Source organism: Hippoglossus stenolepis, chromosome 11, assembly GCF_022539355.2.
Source record: "Hippoglossus stenolepis isolate QCI-W04-F060 chromosome 11, HSTE1.2, whole genome shotgun sequence".
Taxonomy (NCBI): Eukaryota; Metazoa; Chordata; class Actinopteri; order Pleuronectiformes; family Pleuronectidae; genus Hippoglossus; species Hippoglossus stenolepis.
Window position 1 is genome coordinate 14581103 of NC_061493.1, and position 21879 is coordinate 14602981.

The following is a 21879-nucleotide window of genomic DNA, read 5'->3' on the forward strand; positions in this document are numbered from 1 at the left end:
CAACTTTAAGAAATTGACGTGTACTTTGATTTATTAGTATGTCGTATGTCCCATCCACTAACATGGAAGAAACAGGGTTTATAACTTAACTATTGCCACCACGTGGCAATCAAGGCTTTGGCTGGCATGTCGTCAGTCTTTAGTCTTTTCCAGTCGTATTTTACTGTAAATGAAAGACTGATGATGGTTTATAGAGATTCTGCATTGCACAGATTCGTTCTTTTCACCGCATACAGTTAAATTGATACTCTTCTGTATGTACGACTATGCTGCTTACATTAGTAACATTGCTGTAAAACATGAGTTTAGTGGCTTTGAGCTTCACGGCCAGTGATTTACCAATGCTGAATTAATTTGCATTCCCAATACACATCCAGCAATTCATCTAGATTTAGGATTTGATCTGATCCCTTAGGGTTCTGAGGATGAAATGCAACCCTCTGCAAAAAGGAAAATGGTAAATCCCAAAGCTGGGAGAGCACAGACAGGTTTGGATAGACAGCAGCACGGTACAGAAACAGCACAGACCAATGTTTTCATTTTGATACTGGCAGGTTTTCTTTACATTAAAGCAAAAAGCACAAATAAATTGATCTTCAATTAACATTAAGCTTTTATTTAGCAACAATAGAAATTCAGTTTCACTGATAACCAAAGAGTGGTCAAAGAAAACTTCAACTCACATCAGCTACAACAACATAACAGAATAAATATCCAGTGCTTGATTGTGAAGGAGGTAAGGCTTGCATAGTTACAGTGATGCACATGCATTTATTGTTATAGTTGAGTTTGATACAAGTAGCACTAGGAATATAATTATGCAAGATTTTATACAACACACGCACAAACAAATCTATAATTGCAGAGCCAGTGTCCCTGCTTTAAGTGTAGTTAGAAAAAAGTGCTACTGTGGCCACAGAACCAGGTAGACGTGTGTGCAACGACTGGTAGTCACATCTATACAGTTACACATTTCAGAGCTTAATAATATTTTATACATTTATTTCATTTGTAAAAGTCTTACTGCTACAGTACTGGCTAGAGATGGAAACATTTTACTTGCAAACAGATTTACAACCGACTGCAGGGGGCGTTGCTAACAAGCACTGAGGCAGATTTCAAACACTAATCATCTGCACCATTTATTATATGAGGGAGTAAAAACAGGCAAGATTTAATACTTTGCATTGCATTATAGTTTGCTAGTAGAACCAGACTTCATCTAATTAGAGGGATCAGGACGCACCACACTTTCTATTGTCGTGTTCCTGCCTCCTCTGTCTCTGCGTTGATGAGTAAAATGTTTGCATAACCAGTCGCAACTCTGCACAAACTACAAACAGTAAAACTGAGGTTGCTGTTCAAACACTCCATCTATTTAACATGACATATTTCTAATATACATTCTAGTTTTTCCTGTATATGCTTAAACTGTACTCGAGTGGTCCACAACCACAATAAATTAGCAAAAAAAGAGTTTCTGTGCTTTATTATCCACACACACGTTGAAGAATATACACCAAAGGGTCCATTCGGTGTTTCGCTGCCTTTTTAAAAAGATATTTTGAGCCTATTTTCTCACATTGAATCCTGATCTCTACCTGCTGTTCCAAACCCAAGTACAGCAGATCAAGTCCAGAGGTGGTAACAGTAGATATCCATGTGTGTGTTTACTTGTTAGTAGATGTCAGGCAGCTGAGTGTAGTTTCTGTCCCAGTAGCTTTTCAAGTAGATCCAGTCCTGAGCTTTATTGTGAGGGTTGGGCCCTTGTTGAAACCACCTGCAGAGATTTAACAAAGACAAAATCATTTAATATAAATAGACAACATGTGGAAATCTAAACACACCAACAGCACAACAGCACGTCATGGAAAAGTGGGAAATGTTTCAAGTCTTCTCGGGAAAACTCCAATGCCAGTGTATTTACCAGTGTTTCAATTAGTAAACTAAAAAAACAAACACCACACAGTTGTAGTTGTGCATTTTGGCCTGAGGAGGGTGCTGCAGCACTTCACACCCAGACAAACGACAGTGAAAAGAGCAAAGCTTTGAACCAAACCTTGGGCCGAGTGCAGCGTTCCTTCTCAGTTATAATAAAGGGGAAGGCACAGCGGACAACACAAAACAATAAGGGGGCATTTAGTCAAAACGGACCAATAATCAGCAACTGTACAATGACATCACACGACATTTTCTCAGGGACTAACCTCGTTTTCCACTCGTCTGTCGACTTGGTGCGATTTTTCCGGGCTATCCTCTGTTTTTCCTCAAGCCTCTTCTTCTCGGCGCTCGCCAAATCTATAAGGTCACAGACGCCCACCAATTTTTTAAAAGTCTTTACATGGAACTTAGCTGGTGTTGCATTAAAGACTCAAACTGAGGTCGTATACTGCACCTATATCTCCATTCTCCATGGCGCTGATGTCCGGTCTGAGGCGACTGTCGGTGGGAGGAACGACTCCCTCCATGCTTTTCTCCAGCTCGTTTAGCTGCATGGCGAATGTGGAGAATGCGTAGAACTGCCACAGACACACACACAAAAAAAAGATCACAAATTTTCAACTGCCATACAAAGAGCAAGAATGAAATGCAGCAAAACAACACACCTGCCTGGTTTACTTTAACTTTTACTCAAACATTGTTCTCGCTCTTCTTCCATCGTACCTTGGCTGAGTTCTCCGGTCGAGGCGTTATCTTCCAGATGAGCTCGCTGCCTGGGATGACCTGAACCGTCTCAGCATCAGGTAGAGGCATCTCTTCTGGCTCCTCATCCACACTGCTCTGGGGCCCACAGACACACACACACGTAAGATCAAGTGTAACTCAAACCAAACGGACACAGAACAAAGGTGACTTTTGAATTTTCTTTACCCGTTTACTGGCCTTTTTATCATCTGAATTCTTTCTGTCAGACTTTTTGTGGGCGTCGAAGGTAGCGGGGTCAACGGTGTACAGGCATTCAGTCCATTTGCCGTATATCGCACAGAGTTTCTTTTTGCTGCATATAACAAATTATACACAGTTACTTTTAGATGCCTTTGATATTTCAGCATTGCACTGACATACTGACACCACTATAAAATCAATGTCCTGGTACATTACATGTGACAAATCAAAAATGGAGCAATTTATGACATAATTGCTCATAGTTTCAGGCATCTCATAAATTACAAAATCAGTGTTAATTCAACAAAGACGATACCTTTTATCTAGGATGTATCCCTCCACCTTATGGAGCTCTTTTCCAAAGAGGCCACAGGGCTTGAACGTCATGCTGCATCTCTCTCCAGTCCTGCCACAGAATGACACACTGCTTACCAATTCCCTTTCACTATTCTCCTTCTGCGAGCCGAGGCTTTCAAACATTAATTATCCTGCTCACGCTCTTCTATTCTAATGGCAACTGTCCCAGTTCTGCTCCCATGATCAATACGCTGAATCTGAAAGTAGATCAACACTCCAGTGCACAGAGAAAGATATTCCTGCACCCAAGTCTCTGTGCAGGCAAATACACGACACAAGCTCGTTTGCAGACAAACATAAACAGAGAAGACCATTAAGAGATTTCTTTTTACTTGTGATTGATCACTTCCACGTTGCCGTACTGCTCGATCCAAAGCTGACCGACAATGATGTTGTGGACACAGCAGGTGGGGTTTGTCCAGGTGTAGGCTTCATTATACCTGCAGAGAGAAAGAGAAAAATAATGTGAGATGACAAATACCACTAAATGAATGAATTCAGACGTACAAAGAACAGCCTTCGACTTTGAACTCACTTCGGGAGCTCCAGTGTGATGATTCCCTTCGGCTCTGCTTCTATACTCTTTCCCCAAAATTTGAGTTTGGGGTAGATGGAACCGTGAAAGACGAAATCCTCTTTGAGGCCCTCAGCATGAAAGGCACTGACAGGAGGGTGATGGCTCACTTGCTCTGATACCCACCGAAAGCCCAATTCGTCTCTGGTGGAGAAGACAGACATGTCTGCGACTGCAGGGAGGCTCACTACAAGAGCAACTCTTCACTAAATGTAAAACATGTTTATAGGTAGGCTCATGACACACGTTTGTGAATTGAAGTTGGCGTAACGTCTTACCTGATGAGCTCAAAGGTCTCCCCCAGTAGTGGATTGAAAGGCTTCCCAGTCCTCTCCCACTGTGATGCTACAGCTGACACAGCAAACGCTGCAACACACTATACAGCAGGGACAAATTCAATCATTAGTGTGTAGGAGTCGATGGGATGAAGTAGTCAGGAGATCTCTCGTTTTGTGCACCTCTCGGTGTGCGTTTTATTTAACATTTTACGGCTACAGAGAACTTCCGGGTGTCACCAAAACATCCGCTTTTAACCCCTCCCGGTGCCCTTGTTACCATGGTAACCCCACAGCTTCTTACAGGGTGTCTAAGCGTGCAAACCACATAGTGCAATCAAATAGTGTAAACCACGTCAACAGTCTTTGGTGAATTCTGTCTATCACATGTGTCCACTACAAGTGTATATATAATGTATATTATGAAGTCCCACAATAGCTTAAAAATATCTTAATCAAAAGGATACTGGTAGCACTTGCTTAAAATAAATATTGACATGTTACCGTTGAAATTAACTGTTAAAATTTTTGTTTATCGATTTCTATTATTTTTGTTGAAGTAGGTGAACACGGGATGACGATACCTTCATCCTCTCAACAGAGTCGGTTGTGGTGTTGGCCTGATGGATGAGGTAGGTGTGCTCCATGTACTCCGTTAGGCGCTGGAGAAAGCTCAGAGGCTCATTAAATACCACGGGCATGGCGATCTTCGACAGCTCCTGAAAGAAGAGTTGGAGAAGATTAAAGAAACCGGGAGGGAACAGACTTGTGCATGAGCGGCGAGTACGACGGAACACAGAAGAGCTGCAAGCTTCTACATATGAAACATTTAGGTCTGATAAATGTGGGAAGAGAAAGCAACCATGCGCAAGCTCTTTTCTACAAGCTTCAAACATCCACTAAGAATCCCTTCTGTGCCTCTAGATTGACTGTACACCCAGCTGTCTAGTGTGTTGTACATCTATGTTTAATTAGGGAAATATACAGATATGGTCTGGAAGGAAGACTTGGATCCCTGAGGTCTCCAGGACCCTAATAAATACTAATAACTGAAACAAATAAAAAGGTAATGAGGAAGCACTAGTTTAACTTATAAACTAAACTTTTCAGCTGAGTTTACTCCTTCAATAAGTAACTTAAAAAACTAAATCTCAAGTCCGCAGTTTGCAAACTGCCAAAAACCCAACAAATGAAAGGTAAGTTTGCCGAAGCCTCTCTCTTCTCACCATGCCGATGCATTTCTTCAGGATACTCCAGATGCTGACGTCATTCCTGGAGAACATGGGAGACGGTAGACATGTTCTGTGGGGCAGCAGTAAAAAGACAGGATTATTTTAATGAGAATTTCCCTGTGTCCCAATCATGTGTTGTTACATCCATCTGTTCATAGGACATCATTAGATCGTTTATTTTGGTTTATTGTTTATTTAAGGTCAGGGGCGGATTCAGGGGCCCAGCTAAGATCTGATTGTAATGTGATTGTAATCTTTTTTTTTTATAAACTAGTCACGCACTAAGAATAGTTATTTTCTAAGCTGCCGAAATTGTGCTGAACAATTTTCAAAATATATTCATTGATGTCTGGCTTTTCTCAAAGCTACAGATCTAACAGTAAACAAGGAATGACTGAAATGTGCACCTTACTGAATCAGGAACTGGGAATGTGGATGTTGGGCAGATAATTGTCCCCTCCGTGTAAATTGTGGCCCCCTTTATGGCCCCTGATTTAGAACAATTCTAGATCCGCCACTGCCAGGTGCAGAGCAGGAAACATAGCTTGACCCCCCATTTGGAAACAAAGTCACCTGACACCTTTAAGCTGATGAGCTGCTCCAGCCTCATGCAATATCCATGACTGGATCTACAACTGCATGAGTGTTGGTTTTCATGCCTTGGTCATGAGACACACTCCTTAAATCGGGTTTTTTTCTACATATGAAATCTGGTTCAGAAACACTCACATAATTAAGTTTGCATTTCTATTAATTAATATCTGAACTTTAAAGTTAATTCAAGTGTGATCTAGAACTATAAAACACACTTTTCTACTCTCGCTAAATCTCAAGTCACAACACAGCGGCGTTTATCTTCCAGTCTTGCTGACAGCTGTCGGGTGGGGTGATTTACAGGTATGCTGGCTGGAGGCAGATGGTGTCCTTGTTTGGAAATGAGTGCAGAAGCAGCCACACAAATAAAAGACATTACTTCAGCTAAATAAACAGAGGTAGAGAGTAGCGGGGGGTAGCTGCTGCTCCAAAATGTGTTTCAGCATGGAGGATTTCTTTCATTAAGCTAAAATGAAACTGATATCATTCACCTACTCAGAAATTCAGATAAAAATAATGTCTTAAACAAAAGCATTGTTCAGCAGAGGCCACTTGAACATGTGAGATCAATACTTGAGTCAAAGAGTGACTACTTGTACAATTCATTAGAAGATTATCTATAACAGGTTGTTATTATGATAATGTGAGTGTGTTTGAAGCTTATGGATGCGAGACACCAGATCAATAAAGTATCTATCTGTAAAAATATGAGCGAAATGGCAAACAACTAGATTTTAAAAAACACACAGCCAACCAGTGTCTTTAAATGACAGAAATTTCAAATAAACACACACCTCATAAATCTTTAATACAAAAACAAACCCACGCACGCACACAGAGCCAACCAGTCAGCCAGCCAGTGCCCCTTTCGTCCAACTCCTACTTTGAGCCAGCACATGCTTTAATTATTCATGGATCACTTGTTGGATAAAAGCGAGGCCGAGGCAGAATCAGCATTGGCAGAAAAGAAAGAGATGACAAATCCTCCATGACACAGAGCATCAGACACAGAGCGCCGTGACAGGTTGACTCTTCACTTAGAGTTGGATCCGTCGGGAAAAACACAACAGGCTATTCTCTGGGGGTTGGGTGCTCAAACAAAAAACACTCGACAATAACAGAGCAGACTGGAAAGGTGGTATCTCATTACAGCAACTCTGGCCTGTCTGCTATCTGGTGGATGTCTGCAACCTGTCAGACATGTGTACTAACAATCACATGAAGAACATTGGTTTAACTCTGCTTCCAGCTGTGATAATTAACTCAGCATGCACATCTTTGAATTTCCAACCGTCTCATTACCTTGGTTTATGCCAGTAAACAAGCGTGACATCATAACTGGAGCATGTCCCACCTGTGCTTCTTGACTCCATTGTGCTGGGCTGGTTGGTTGCCATGGTTACACTCCCCTGACATTCCGGTAGGCCCCCTGAGCGCGCTGGGATGGCGGAGGCTGCTGAGAAGGGGGGCGTCTCTCCCCTCGTCCTCTTCACAAGAGTGACTGGCCACGGACAGGAAGCCGCTCACTGAAAGCTCCGACTCGGAGTCTGCGGGACGATGACAGGGGGCAGATGCCGGGTCATGCCAAACACAAACATACGCATGCACAAACAAACGCGGGTTGAGAGTGTCCGGCCTCAGGAAGCTGCAGTCGCAACAGTAAACGGTCTGAAAAGAACTACCTGTGCTCAAGTTCCTCCCCAACCTCCCCCTCCCTGCTCTGCAGCAAGCCAAACCCCACCTGAGGATTGTGTTCCAGTGAGAGGCGACGCACAGGTTTCATTTCCTGCAACATTGTTTGCTCTGTGCATGCTGCTCCTCCCCAAACCAGCACCGTCAGTGACATTACAGGTACATCACATACACAAAGGGAGGGGAGAATAGTGGTATTTGTTTACTATGATGGACGACTGTGAGGCTGCTTATTGTAAATCCACGAACCTCTAAATTATTTGTGCTGACAGCAGCTGCGTGCATGTACCAAGAGGTAGCAGACACAACACTGCTGTACAAACACACACTGTATTAAAAAAAATGTGGTTTGGATTTAAAAACTCTCCTGTAAAGATTCTCTTGTATACACTGAGTCTTGGTGTATAGAGTGTCTCTGGCCAGTAGATAACTCAGGGCTATCTATGAATAATGCAATGATTCCCGAGGAGGATCTCTCCTTGGTGCACAAACATGTTGTCGACAGAAGTCTGCTGTATATAATCACCATGGCGATGCTTTTGGAAGCAAACTTTGTGCAATACTTTACCACACAGTGTTTGCTGATGGGGATACTGTACAGGGCAAACATTCTGTCCACCACTGTCTAATTCCTCGATTAACTAATAGTTTGAATTGTAAACCCTGTCAACCCGATCACTATCCTATTACTCTTGATTATGAGAGACGAGGACATTGTCAGTGTTGTTTAGGGAATCGCACGCACCACACACTTATGCAAATATGTGTCACAAGCTGCCCTGTGGAGTTTTCATGTAAACAAACAGTTTTATGTTTATGACTGAGACCTGGTAAATGCTTTCCTGATAAAACATTTGCAAAATATGACGACTTTTGTGCAAATCTAACAAAATTGCAGACTTGCACTCCTTTTACTTCCTGCTACTGTTGGTGCACCTATTGTCAACCAGCAGAATAGTGTGAAACAGACAAGAGTGTGTATCACTACGGGGAACTGCACCTAAAACATTGCTACTTGTCTAAAACTCCACAGGGTCACACAGTGTTTCTGTATATTTGTGTGAATCCGTCAAAAACATGTAGCCCATAGTGTCAAATGTGTGTCACGTCCCTGCTCCAGAATAAAACAGTAACTAAGTCATGGCAAGAACATGCTGTTGAGGACTTTTCACAACCACCTTCGCCTAAGTCAGTGGATTTAATCATGAATCGGACACCATAGGTCCCTGTGCAGTGGTCGGTAACGGAAATAATTTTTAATCATGAACAAGCATGAGCGCCAAAGGAGTCAAACCGCTTTATAGAAAAAAAAAAAATATATATATATATATATACACACACACACACACACACACATTGATTTGGCAAGAGATGGGGGAAAACCCAGTGAGACACTTGCTTCTTGATTACTTCACTAACCAAGCAGCTACAGTAATGGCTGCTGACCTGATTCAGCGTCATAGAAGTCATCTTCGGTCAGGGTACTGAGGGTGGACCACCTCCTGCTCTTGCTGAGGGACTGCTTGAGTTCGTAGTGCTCAGTTGCCAAAGTTTGCAGAGCTTCTGTCAGAGCTTTGTTCTTCTCCACCTCCTGCTCCAACTTTAGGCTCCACACCTGCAAACACAGTGACACCAGACAGACAGTATAGACAGTTTAACTGGGAAGTTATATGACTGACTGATGGTTTCACTGTCTTAGTATTTCTGATGGCAGCTGATTGTTCTATTGCTGCCTAAAGATCTGGTTTCCTCCAGTCGGAACCAAACACCCCGGTCTCTGAGAGCTCTGCAGCCCAGGACTGTCCCTAAGCAACCTGAGCCAGGCCAATGTGGGATAAACCAGATCAGTGTTTCCTATTGTCTCACACTGCTGTTGTGCGTCTTTTTCTTACTGAACAGAAGACAGTCGCTACCAGAAATCATAAAGAAAGAGATAATGACTTTATAAAGTAAATTTACAAATTACTTGCCTTTTAATGTAGCATAAACAGGAGCTGGAAAATTCACATAAATCTGAGAATGCAAAGTAACGCCATTGTCTTCTACAATGACAAAAAGTTCTTTCTCATCATGTCTCCTGCCTGAAATATTCAATGTTGTCACCACAGCCATGCACACAGAAAATCCTGTCATCTGATCTGCTCATGTGCTCAAAGTGGCTTTTAAAAGGTTCAGTGTGTAAGATTTAGTGACATCTAGTGGTGAAGTTGCATGTTGCAGCTGAATACACCTCACCCTCCCCTTCCAAATATTAATGGGAACCTGTGGTAGCCTTCAGTTGTCTTAAAACCCAAAAGGTGTTGTCCAGTTTGGGCTACTGTAAAAAACATGGCGGCCTCCGTAGAGAGGACCTGCTCCTGATGTAAATATCAAGTATTTAAATATCACTAGGATTATTTTATAAAAAAATGTTGCCAATAGATCCTTTCACCTAAATCTTACACACTGGACCTTTAATTCACCGGCTGTACCCAAATGTATCTGCTTCTCACAGTTTGCATCTCAGATGTTCCTATAGCCATCATGGACACAATGTTTCCATGATTTCCACAGTCGAAAGAGTTTGTTTTTGATAAATGCAAGAATGTGACTCCAAGATTTTTTTCACTTGGGATACTCCCATTAAAGTTGCACTGCAGTCAATTTTAATTGTATTCTAGAAACATAACTAAAGTCTTCCCCCTCTGTATTTTTTTTTTTTAATACTAATATGTCAAAATTGAAATTTTATACTATTAATACTACTACTTGTATAACTATTATTGTAGATTTTCTCTGTTTTGTGGCTGTGCAAGCCATTTCTGGTTTCTACCACAGCTCACACATATTTGTAACATTTCATTTTTGTATTTACATGTGAAATTAACTAAACTACGTCAGATGCCCATGTGGTGGAGATGGATGAGACTGTGAAACACTCAGCAACATTTACTTATTGACTGATAAGTTTTTTCTGATCAGCAAACTTCAAGGGAGCCAATCCAGCCATTTGCATTGAATATTTATCGGATTTCAATTAGTGCAGCCCTAACACAAACAAGGGGTTTAGTGTACGTTTTGGAAATAGATGATGTAAACTTGATTTTCTTTTGGGCCTCAGACTTGACCTTATAAAAGGCGAGGATGACCAATGTGTAACAATGTGCAGATCCCAACTCTGTGACAGTGCAATCACACCCTGGGATCAAAACACGCCAAGCTACATTAACTTTCTTGAACGTTTATCTAAACCGACGGATTCGTGACATTACCCCATTTTAACAAAGACACACATTTGCTGGAACCACAAACCCACACTCACTTTTATATAGACTTTTGTGTAGCTCACGAGCAGTTTCTTTCACACGAGGTTAAGAAGCCGTCTGGCACCTGAAGTCGGGGACAAACTAAACACTTTCATGTGACACTGATGTTGTCATCACAGTATAAACTCAGCTGCTTTAGCAACTTCCGTTTCTGTTAAATTCATATTTGATAAACACAAATCTTTATAGTTTCTCCCCAGAATTCAAAATATGTTCCTCAATACAACGTAGGAAATCCTTTTTTTTTTTTTTTTTTAAATCAAGATTAAAGTGACTGGTAAAACATTCTCTTGTTCTCTTTACTATCTGTTTATCTTCCCAAACATGACCTACAATATGCATCCAAGTCAACAGCAGCAAGTCACATAATGACACACGCTAATAGCAACAATTACATATATCAAATACATGTCAATAAGAACATTTACCTGGAAAGATCATTTAATTCAACCATATTTTCAGTTAAATTGTTCACACAGTAAATGAGCTCAATGTGAGGACGCCCGTTTTAACACTCCCTGTACCAGGCCCTTGGCTAAAGAGCGCATCCAGGAACAGAACACTTTGTTGTGTAACTATCCCGGGCAGCTCTCTCGCTCCCGCTGCATCCTCTCGCCTGAGCACAAACAGCTCTATTTTAAGCCCTGCTGAGGCTGTGTGTGCTGGAGCTGTTGCTGGAGCCTGGGAGGGATGCTTCTCCTTGGCCACCACCCCAAAGGGAAGAGCTTTGTACTTTGTTCACAAATTTCCTTTCACTGCTGAAGAGCAGGCAAATCTCAGAGGGAAATGTATGATTAGTCCACACAGGAGTCTGTAATAAATGTATATCAAACTGTACATGAATCATTATGACAGGGAGCCGAGAGACTGAAAAATATTTTACTCGAGTGTGACGTGAGAACTGCCAAGAGATGTGGTAACCATCGCACAGAAAGAGTTCTGGGTATTTTTCCATACATGCACACCTGGAGTCTCAAAAGACCAGGCTGCATGTACACACACCTGAAAAAGGACAGTGCACAGACCAAGGAAATGAAACCATTACCGAGGGAAGGTCCCTCTCTCCTGGGTAACACATGAAAAGCTTCTCTTTTAAGGATTTGGATGTGATCTTCTTTCTCACACCAAGTAGATCCGATTTCACGAATAACAGCTGAGAAAAAAAATACCACAGTGCTATTCTCCAGCCCTCAGAGCAATACAAGACTGATCTGCTTCTCTGTGGTTTCAAGCTATAAGCCTCCGCTTGTTTTCCCAACAGTTGTGGAAGCCTGCTGCCTGGGAAACACCAGGGAAGGTTGGGTTTATGCATAATTTTTGTCTGAGTTTCTGTCCAGGATTGTCTATTTTGCAGCTCAATCTTCATTACAACATTTTGTAAAAGAAAGATAGCAGCACAAACTTCCTCCTAAATGTCATGTAACCAGTCATATAGTGTGCTCCTGTATGTAGTGTCAATGTGGCTACTCCCACTAGCATTCATTAGTCCTGCAGCAGCTGCTGAAATGGGTCAGACCACATGTACTGTAACTGCCACAAAAGCCCTCTGATGATCAATCGTGTTTCTCTGTTACACATCTGCCTGGAAGTAAAACCACAATTACTACAACACGTGACCACTTCGATCACTGTGGGGGGTGAATGTGTAAGTGGCATCGACGGAGGCATCTGTGGCAGGACAATGGGAATGTGGGATTAAAGTTAATACTGATTAATACAGCCAATCTCAGCACTGTAGAAATATATAATCCAGTTAGTGAATGTAGTAGCAGGAGCTTAGCGTGAGACCAGCAGCTGTGACATGCTTGTTATGACATTGTCTACTGAGTAAACTATCTGGCATTTAAAAATGAATTCAGTGTCCACCGTTGTGACATTTCCAGAGCTGCTTGGGTGATGAGACTGATAAATGTCCCCAACAGCCCTTTTAAAAATGGCGTTTTATTTCCCCCGTCACAGGACGGCAGCTGTTGCCAAGTCCCACTAAAAATAATGAGATTTAGCACCGTACATGCTAAACATGTTCACATGCTTGGGGCATTGCAATATCACATGTAGGTCTGTGTGTATATATATATAAAAATATCACTATATCTCACACACACACACACACACACACACACACACACACACACACACACACACACACACACACACACACACACACACACACACACACACACACACACACACACACACACACACACACACACCTTTTTTTTTAGGCTTGATAACAACTCAAAAGTCAGTTCAGCATCTTGCCCAAGAACAATTCAGCACAGGGATCAAACCACTGACCTACTGGTTAGTGGACTACGTGACGTCTAAAGCTTTTAAAAAAAGCTTTAAAGTTTTATTGTATCTGATGCAAAATTGTTTCAGATATTTACAATTACACAAAAAAATCAATAACATGTAGACACAGTTGTGCATAGTTGCATTTCTATATGAAGAGTTTTAATCCTGCTTTACACATGGTTTTGAGTTGTAGTACGTATCCAACAATCATTCCTCACAGTTTCTTACCTGCAAGGTTTGAGACCAATATAGGATCTCATAATTCTTCATTCATGTGCTACAGTACCCTGGAAAAAATATCTTCAAATCTTAACTTTAAGTATCACCACATCAAATATAGGTCCTCAATGCAAATTAATCTATTCTCTCCATTCTCTGAATTCATTACATTATACCATGACCTCATTAAAATAATCATTGAGTGTAGAGTTCAAACAAACCAGCTACATTTCACATAATTAAATCCATAGTATCCTGCACATATTGATAAATCTCTCTCGTTTATGCCAGTGCTCGGGTCCAACCCTCCCATCAACACTAAAAACATCAGAATGAATCCAGTTGATGCCAAACTTCAAACACCTCACATTAAGTCATCTGGGACCAGCCCACTGCAAACAAAGCCAGATATTCAGCTGACGACAGAAAAAAAACCAACTAACAATGAGAGGAAAGCCGGGAATATAGAAAAAGATCTGTTTGTTTTGTACCTGTGCAGATGCTGGATGGAAGTGCCGTCACTGTCTCGTCTTCCGTCCTGTGGACAAATGCTTGGATGATCTGGCATGTGTGAGTGTGCCTGCGAGCGTGTTTTTTCTCACTGCGCGAGGCTGAAAGCATGTATCGCCAGCTGAGCCTGTGAATATGCATGCACTTGAGTTCTCTCGCTCAATTCACAGCCTTTCCCTAGAGCAGGAGTGTGTGGCTGCAAGTCCAACTGTGTGTGTGTGTGTGTGTGTGTGTGTGTGTGTGTGTGTGTGTGTGTGTGTGTGTGTGTGTGTGTGTGTGTGTGTGTGTGTGTGTCTTACACTGATCTGCAAGCTGAATGCAGACCTAAGCATAAAAGAGGATCTGGCCTGTGTCCTTCCTACAGACATGCCAGTGATTACCACACTATTCAATTGCTCCCCCGCCCCCAAGGGAACAACACAACCACTGAGACAGGTGGACAGGGACACACGCACAAACTTTAAACCTGATTGCAATGAAGGTGTGAACATAAGGGGGAGGGGCTTGAGGATTTTGTAATCATTCAGTATCATTTATTCAACCAATAGGAGCACAGCACATGGGTGAGGGTGCGGGAATCACTGAGCTGTAGATTCACAGAAGCTCGATGAGCTGCAGCTAATATAAGAAGAAAAGTAGCTTCACAAACAGTTACATCAAGATTCTCTGTTACTAAATAAAATTAGACAGTTTTCAGTGAAAGGACTTTGCATCATATGGCGAACGCTGTTTCACTTTCAAAACAAACATCACATCAGGATATGAGACGGACTCTCGCAGATGTTTATGGTTTTGATTGCATTTAATTGAGTGTGAAAAGTGGTGTTTTTCTAGTTTGGATGAGAGGGTGGCTCCCTACCTCTTCTTGTTTTGACAACAGTTCGAGGCACAGCTGGAGGGCGGCACAAGTGTCACTGGAGAGCTCACTGGTCTCTTTGGCTTTTAGTAGGAGAGGAGCAGCCAATGCTTCAAAAAGGAAGAAAATATAATTGCAGGTGTATGATTTACTTAAATGCACTTAATCATTTGTGATTCTTTTCATTATTGATTGTTTACTCTACTAAAACAGCTCATCACATCCTCAAATGTTTCGTTTTCTCCACGAAATACAACTCAAATAACTAATGTATCATTAAAATGACAGGCGATAATTGCTGCTAGTGTAAGTATATCAATACAGTTGATGCAGTGGCCCAAAATATTAACATGTATACACTGCACTGGTATGAGAGAAAGTCTGGGACACTTACAAAAATTCTCCTCATTCTTCACCATGGATAGAAATGTTGATACTTCACTCTCCAATTTCTGCTGGCAAGTGCTGGCTACCTGCAGGAGAACAGGACAGAGGCACTTTAGAAGTGGAAGACTCACCGCTGGGCAAATGTCGGATTTCTTTTAAAAAGCACTGAATGGCACAGCTACCCTACATGAGAGAAGACCCTTTAAAAAAAACTTACTTGATCTTACCTGAACTGCGTGTGTCAGGTTCCGTACTGCCACGTCACCGTCCTCCTCATTACTGACGATCTGTTCTTGTGTGAAGTGGCGAGTGCTATAGGATGAATGTCCCTCAAAAGCATCCAACCATTTCTAAGTGGGAGAAATACCAGTAACATTTACATATTTATCTACTGGCGCAGAAAACACTCAGCCGAATCAGTCAGAAGGAGTAGAAGTATCTCATCTCACTTTTCTCGTTGCCACTGAGTTCGTCTTTGAGGGGACCTTAAAAGAATGCACGGTGTCGTCAAAGCATCGGAGCATGAAGAAGCAATGATCCCACGGTTTGACCTGCAATGACAAACATGAAGCTGCTCATGGCTGCGCTCGCTGCTCTTCATGTCAAATATCATGGTGTCATTAGTGCAACGAGATCGCAGCTGAAACATCTGAGGACTGAGCATCCTTGAAGGGTAATCAATTACAATGAGCCTCTAACCTCCTCTACCCACCATGCAGTAGGCTTGTGTAAGAGATGTACAGCCCTGCTTCCTGACACCAGCCACTGCGTCAGCCCTAGAAAAAGAAACGGAGCAGACAGAATAAAATACAACAAAGCAGTGATCTACATATGGTACAGAATCTCAGCTGCATGTTTGGTGAATTACCACTGATCTCTCTAAAGAAGGACTGCATAAGAGACTTCAATAACAGTAACTGTATATACATTATACATGTCCAGTTCATGCTACATCTTCTTAGGTAGGATGACTGCATACAGATTAAGGTATCTCACTGTCTGGGGAACCAGGAGAGAGTTCCATTCTCAATTACCACCCAGTGGGATCGCCATCCAAGAAACCGCGAACTCTGTCAGAGACACGTGAAGTTAACATGTTAATGTCAAAAATAATTATGTTAATGTAGAGTTTTTATTTAATCTTTTGTATAACTAATGTCCCACGGAGTATTAGGTCCATATTGAAGAAAAGACATCTGAGATTTTGGGAAGAAAGTCATAATTTGATGAGGAAAATAGTTGAAAAATTAGGAGAATATAGAAAGAAAAATGTTTTTAGGAAATAAGCAGCAAGGAGAACTTGTGCTCACCGGAGTTCCACTACTTCTGGGTCCAAAATCTGCATTACCAATCTCTGTGAAACCCCACAAAATAACAGATGTAACCAGTTCCCCTGCAGTCGATCACCACCAAACTGTTTCTCCTCCACAAAATTTCGCAATTTCCTCCAAGTCCGTGTGGTTCTTTCTTCTGAAAAGACACAGTTTCTTACACAATGATAATGTGGCGCCAAAAAGATGAGGTATTTTGGTATTTGTGAAACCTATACTGAAGTATAACTTCACAAGATGCTCTACGTTCCTCATTTTATCACAGGGAACAGTAGCCTAACAGTATGACTGCTTTCTCTTAATATCATTACTTTTCTTATATCACAGCTTTATGCTCATAATATTGTAACTCTTTTTCTCGTCATATTAGCCAACGACATTACTCTAGTATATTACGACTTTATTATTGTCTGCTTTCTTCTCCCTTTAAGTGCCCCAAATACTCCATTGTACTCACCTAATTTTGTAATATTGAAATTCAACTAAGAAATGATGAAACATAGGGTTGCAAAGGAATTTTGTAAATAGAAAAGAGATCATTGTGTGTTGACAAGAAAAAAGAAAAGTCAATATCATCAAATGTGCAGGAGTCTGAACAAAGACATTGCCTGACATATCAAGAGTAAACAACAATACACTTGAACATCTGGGTACCTTCCAAAGAGGACCTTCAATCTTCTGCACCCCACTGTTCACGTCCTTTATGGGAAAAAAATAATAATGATTCTTCGACAGTGTGCAGACAGAGTGGGATTGACAGTGGAGAAGAGATTTGAGAGAGACCAGAAACACCAGACTCAGTTATTTTGTGTTACACTAAACGCTGCATATTTTTCGGGGAAAACATTTTTAATTAATGTAACAGCTTAGTGCTTAGCCCTTAGTGTAATTTACACAGTGACTATGCAAGGTTTATCAAGCGTCTGAGCACGAGCAAGGAGTGCTGACTTGCAAGGCTTTTCCTCCACAGGGGCCTGACCTTAAATGAACAGAGATATGTGACAAGAGAAAATGGGGGATGGTCACATGCACCTATATTTAGGCCCGGTGCACGATTACAAAGACAAATTAATTCGTAAAGAGAAAATGCAAATTACATCAAATCGATGATTAAGGTGCTGAATGGGTGGAGTGGCTGAGATTGGAGTGTTTAACATGCACAACGTCAGCAAAATTCAAGACATCAGTTCATGAGATTAAAAAAAAATAACTCTAGCTTGATGATGGCCAGAGAATCATCAAAATAATAAAAGGAACGAGTTTTCCTTTGTGGACCATGAGTCAAATACTGATCTGGTGGAACAGTGTATGTTTATGTCCTCGGTTTTGGAATTACAGGGAGTGGAAGATTTCAAAGCCAGCTATCTGCCCTCACCTTGTCTTGATAGGCTGCTACTATGTGTTTCAGTTCATCACTGCGGACCAGGTCCAACACTGTCTGCTCTGGAACATTTACATAAAAGCAAATTACTACGCACATTTAGACACATCCAATGAAATCAGCAAAACATAATATTTACCAGGCACAATACAAGTTGTGATTCCAGTACAACTATCCTAAACTTTACTGAACTGATAAGGTGTGATAATAAAAACACAGTAAATCATTTACCATTGTTGTTCTTCATACTGGGGCTGGCTCCAGACTTGAGCAGCTTTATAATGCACAGCTTCTGCCCCCTGTAGGCCGCACAGTGTAAGGGCGTATTACCCACCGAATCCCTGCAGTGAATATTCGGTGCTTCCTGTCCACTGAGCTGAGTAGAAGAGAGTTGAACCAGAGAAAACAGTTCACCAAAGCTCTGTACCACAAATTAGATCAAATATTGTATGCATTGTTTCATAATTGATCCTGGAAATTTAATGTATCCACAATTGACCAATTCTGTAAAATGGTGCTTGTTATCTTTGGTGATGTGGACAGAGAAAGATGCAAAGTATGTTGTTACATTTGTGGTTAATCAAGTGAATGAGTAAACTCAAAAATGATGCTCTGGCTAATACAGGTATTCTGCCATGGCTCAGGAAAACGCTCACACCAATTTAGACAGGGTTGAGATATCCCCCTCTCTGGCTGCTTCCAGGAGCCTCTCCTCTCGCCGCCTCGTCTCCCTCCTCTCTGCAGCTGCACACATAAAATCGCTATTTGAGAAAAGGACAGCTACACAGAGTAATGAGAAGCCATCAGCGAATATTCCAGTCATTTCATACCCTCCAGCATTGTAATGATTTCATCATCTTCTGTGACATCTTGAGGGATTTGAGCTGTTCCATTGATTATGTTGGCACCGGCATCGAACCGCAGCAACAGCAGAACAATCTCCTTCAGGGGCCAAAGTGAAAAACAACAACAAAAAGAAAATCTGACCACAACTTGTCATCACTCATACGCTTCGATGGGAGAAAAGAAGAGACTGGGGACATTACAACACAACTCGTTTTTACTCCAGTCAGACAGTAATTTTTTACAAGCAGCATTTTTTTTCATATGATCCTGATCATTTATATGAATTAATCAAAACGTAGTTTGATGTTTTGTTGACTTCTAACTGACATGTATCAAGGTCAGTGTGTCAGGCTAGCACACATTGTTTTGTCACGGCTGAGCAGCAATTTAAAAACAAACTACAAACATATGTGCAGTAAAATTTGCTTTTAAAACTGTTTTGAAACATGGATATTATACAATAAATCTGTTTAATGAAGATTTGTTGCACTGCTTATTGTTCCATTCTTCCTGTTTCACACTGAAATATGGAGATTGAATAGCATCTGTAACATCTGCACGTGCACATAGGTTTTACATATAAACAAAAGTCTATAACTGTTATCTGATAAATATGATTAAATAAATAAAGAATAGGTGTGTGTGATAATATTGTAAAACCATGCATATTTTCAGATTGGTGTTGTTATTGAGACAAAGGGCAAAAGTTAAATCGTATTTCTAACATGTTGCAACCGTCCCAGGGATGAAGTGCAACATCTGACTTCTTTCATTACATGAAATATTGCAAATGATACGACATATGCATCGTATAATAGTGTGGATGTAGATTTAACATAAAGAGTTGGTTGGTCTAAACCAAATAGTGTTTACGTTGCTGCAAGAAAAGTGTTGCATCTGTCCCCATTGATGAGAAAGAAGGTGCAGAATATCTCCAGTTACAATATAGAGCATCTATTATTATTATTATTATTATAAAAAATATGAAGTTGCAGGGAAGTGTTTCATTCTTTTACCTTCCTTCCAGTGTAGGCCGCTTTATGCAGAGGTGTGTCCCCCATGTTATTCTGCAAATTCACATCAGCACCCGCCTGCAGATGAGATGAGATAAGTTAAAATAAGATAATCCTTTATTAGTCCCACGAAGGGGAAACTTGCAGCAGAAAAGACGACAGTCAAAAATAGACTTCAGTAATAAATAAGTAAACATGCAGTGCAAACACAAGGGAATATAAAAATAGAAGATAATATATACAGTGTAATGGATTGTACATGAGCCACTGGACGTGCACCATTATAAAGTACAGTGCACAGGTATATAACAAACTGAACGCTATGTGCGCCACCTCTCACCTTGAGCAGCTCCTCCACAACCTCTCTGTGTCCAAAGTAGGAGGCCATGTGCAGGGGGGTCCAGCCTGAGCTGCTCTTCCCTGAAGCTGCGGTGACACAGGGACAACATGAGCCACCTGAAGTCACTGCTGACTAATGGCGTCGGTTCATTTTCCTCTACGTACATCTGCAGTTGAGGTTGAGAGAAGATCCCTGGTCGACCCTGGACTGGAGGAGCCTCTGAATGCGAGAACAGCTTCCCTCTTTAGAGAAGAGGAGAAGCTGCTCCTCACGTGTGTCCGCCGCCATTGCTGCTAACCTGACGTCCTGCGGGCCCAGATAATCCAGATGAGACGTTTTCACTCGACGTTTAATTCGGCTTCTGGCGTTAATTGAGTCTTTGAGGCAACTTTAAATGTGGAATAACTCGTCCACAAGGATTTTAAACTGTAGTTACAGAGACTTTCTTCCAGTTCTCCCTCAGAGTGAAGTGACACAACCACCCTGCAGAAATCTGAGCACCTCCATCAGCTGACAGCTGTTGGCAGCCATCATGTGACCTGAGCAGGGCCGGAGCTATGGAGTCCAGACACCCCGAGAAACTGCCAACTGAGTGTATATCCCCCCCTCAGAATAAAATAAATAAAAACATAAAAAAATAAAAGTAAATAAAACCAAAAGCAAAAGCTTGAATATATGCAGGAGTTTTACCATCTTCTGGAGCACTAGGCTTGTGGACAGCACAGGGGTCTCTCTGGGAAAAATCAGGAAGTGAAGAAAACGTGCTATTTTTATTTGTTTATTCATGTGAGTGGCTGCTGGTGTCAACTGTGAGATATTTATATAGAATACAATACTGTTATTTAGCACGATACATCACTGTGTTGGTTCAGTGGTGTATCATCACTTATCAATACGTATATTTTGTGTAATTGTCCGTTCAGGATTGTTGATGTTGGTGAAATGAAAAACTTACGTATGCGCCACCAGAGCCCATTATCCACGAGTTAGGAACAGAACTACTGATGATAATTATTACTTTGCTGTTTCACCAGTGTCTAATTCTTTATTCGTACACTAGATGGAAGCATTTACTGCACCAGGTGATGTCTGCAAGTTGAGCTGTGTTTATTTTCTAAGTTTCTGTCAGAGAGACATTTACAATGTATGAGTTACATTCACACAACTCTGCACATTGCAGCCACATATTTAACCTCTACCCTTAACTGTATCTTCACGTGTCATTCATCCAATACATTTTAGCCTCTATTATCCTAATCCACAGAGACGCAGGGGTACAGACCAAATAAGATGAATACCCAATGGAATAGGCTTGAATGCTAAAATGACTAAATCACATGCAGAAACAATGCCACAGAGGTGAGTCGATTGGGTTTTAATAACTGCAGCAGCATTTACCAGTAAAATAATTCTGTAAATCAGCACTTTGAGCGATATGAAATCAACATGAGGCAACCAGCAGAGCTCCAAAGAGGCCAACTCAGGTGTGCCCAAACAAACACATCTGTCAGAATAATAATTATAATCAAGCTAGTCTTTAGTCACATTTTTGTCAACCAGTATCCACATGAACTACTAAAATGTAGATTTGATCCCATATTTTTTAATTATTTAATCACGGGTGTATAGAGGAGTTTTGTTTTACTTTCTCTACAGCGTTTCCCACCAGATTCATTCAATCCATGGTGGGAGCAGTGGTGCTCGAACACGTGCTCGAACACGTGCACGAACGTCACTCTCACCCGCAGCAGATTCCTAGCAAAAGGTACACTGACCAAAGAAT

General features: G+C 41.3%; 1 protein-coding gene across 5 annotated transcripts; it reads right to left on the reverse strand.

Moving 5' to 3' along the window:
- Window positions 1-595: 595 nt before the first annotated feature.
- On the reverse strand, window positions 596-20628 carry LOC118117621 (oxysterol-binding protein-related protein 1). Of its 5 annotated transcripts, none has more exons than XM_035169990.2 (28): window positions 20261-20628; window positions 20097-20182; window positions 19760-19834; window positions 18728-18839; window positions 18556-18641; window positions 18129-18273; window positions 17892-17959; window positions 17171-17215; window positions 16182-16255; window positions 15898-15961; window positions 15635-15736; window positions 15413-15535; window positions 15193-15271; window positions 14802-14908; window positions 9057-9225; window positions 7273-7465; window positions 5319-5394; window positions 4677-4811; window positions 4096-4193; window positions 3779-3961; window positions 3576-3683; window positions 3203-3292; window positions 2884-2998; window positions 2665-2781; window positions 2396-2519; window positions 2208-2298; window positions 2060-2080; window positions 596-1780 (listed from the first exon to the last, which is right to left on the reverse strand). In XM_035169990.2, the coding sequence occupies exons 1-28, from the start codon at window positions 20382-20384 to the stop codon at window positions 1678-1680; spliced, it is 2913 nt and encodes a 970-aa protein (XP_035025881.1). In that variant the 5' UTR covers window positions 20385-20628; the 3' UTR covers window positions 596-1677. The 5 variants fall into 5 exon arrangements, with proteins under 5 accessions (XP_035025881.1, XP_035025880.1, XP_035025884.1 ...); XM_035169989.2 differs by having other exon boundaries at window positions 2872-2998; window positions 20261-20627; XM_035169993.2 differs by lacking the exon at window positions 2060-2080 and having other exon boundaries at window positions 20261-20626.
- Between the last annotated feature and the right edge of the window lie 1251 nt (window positions 20629-21879).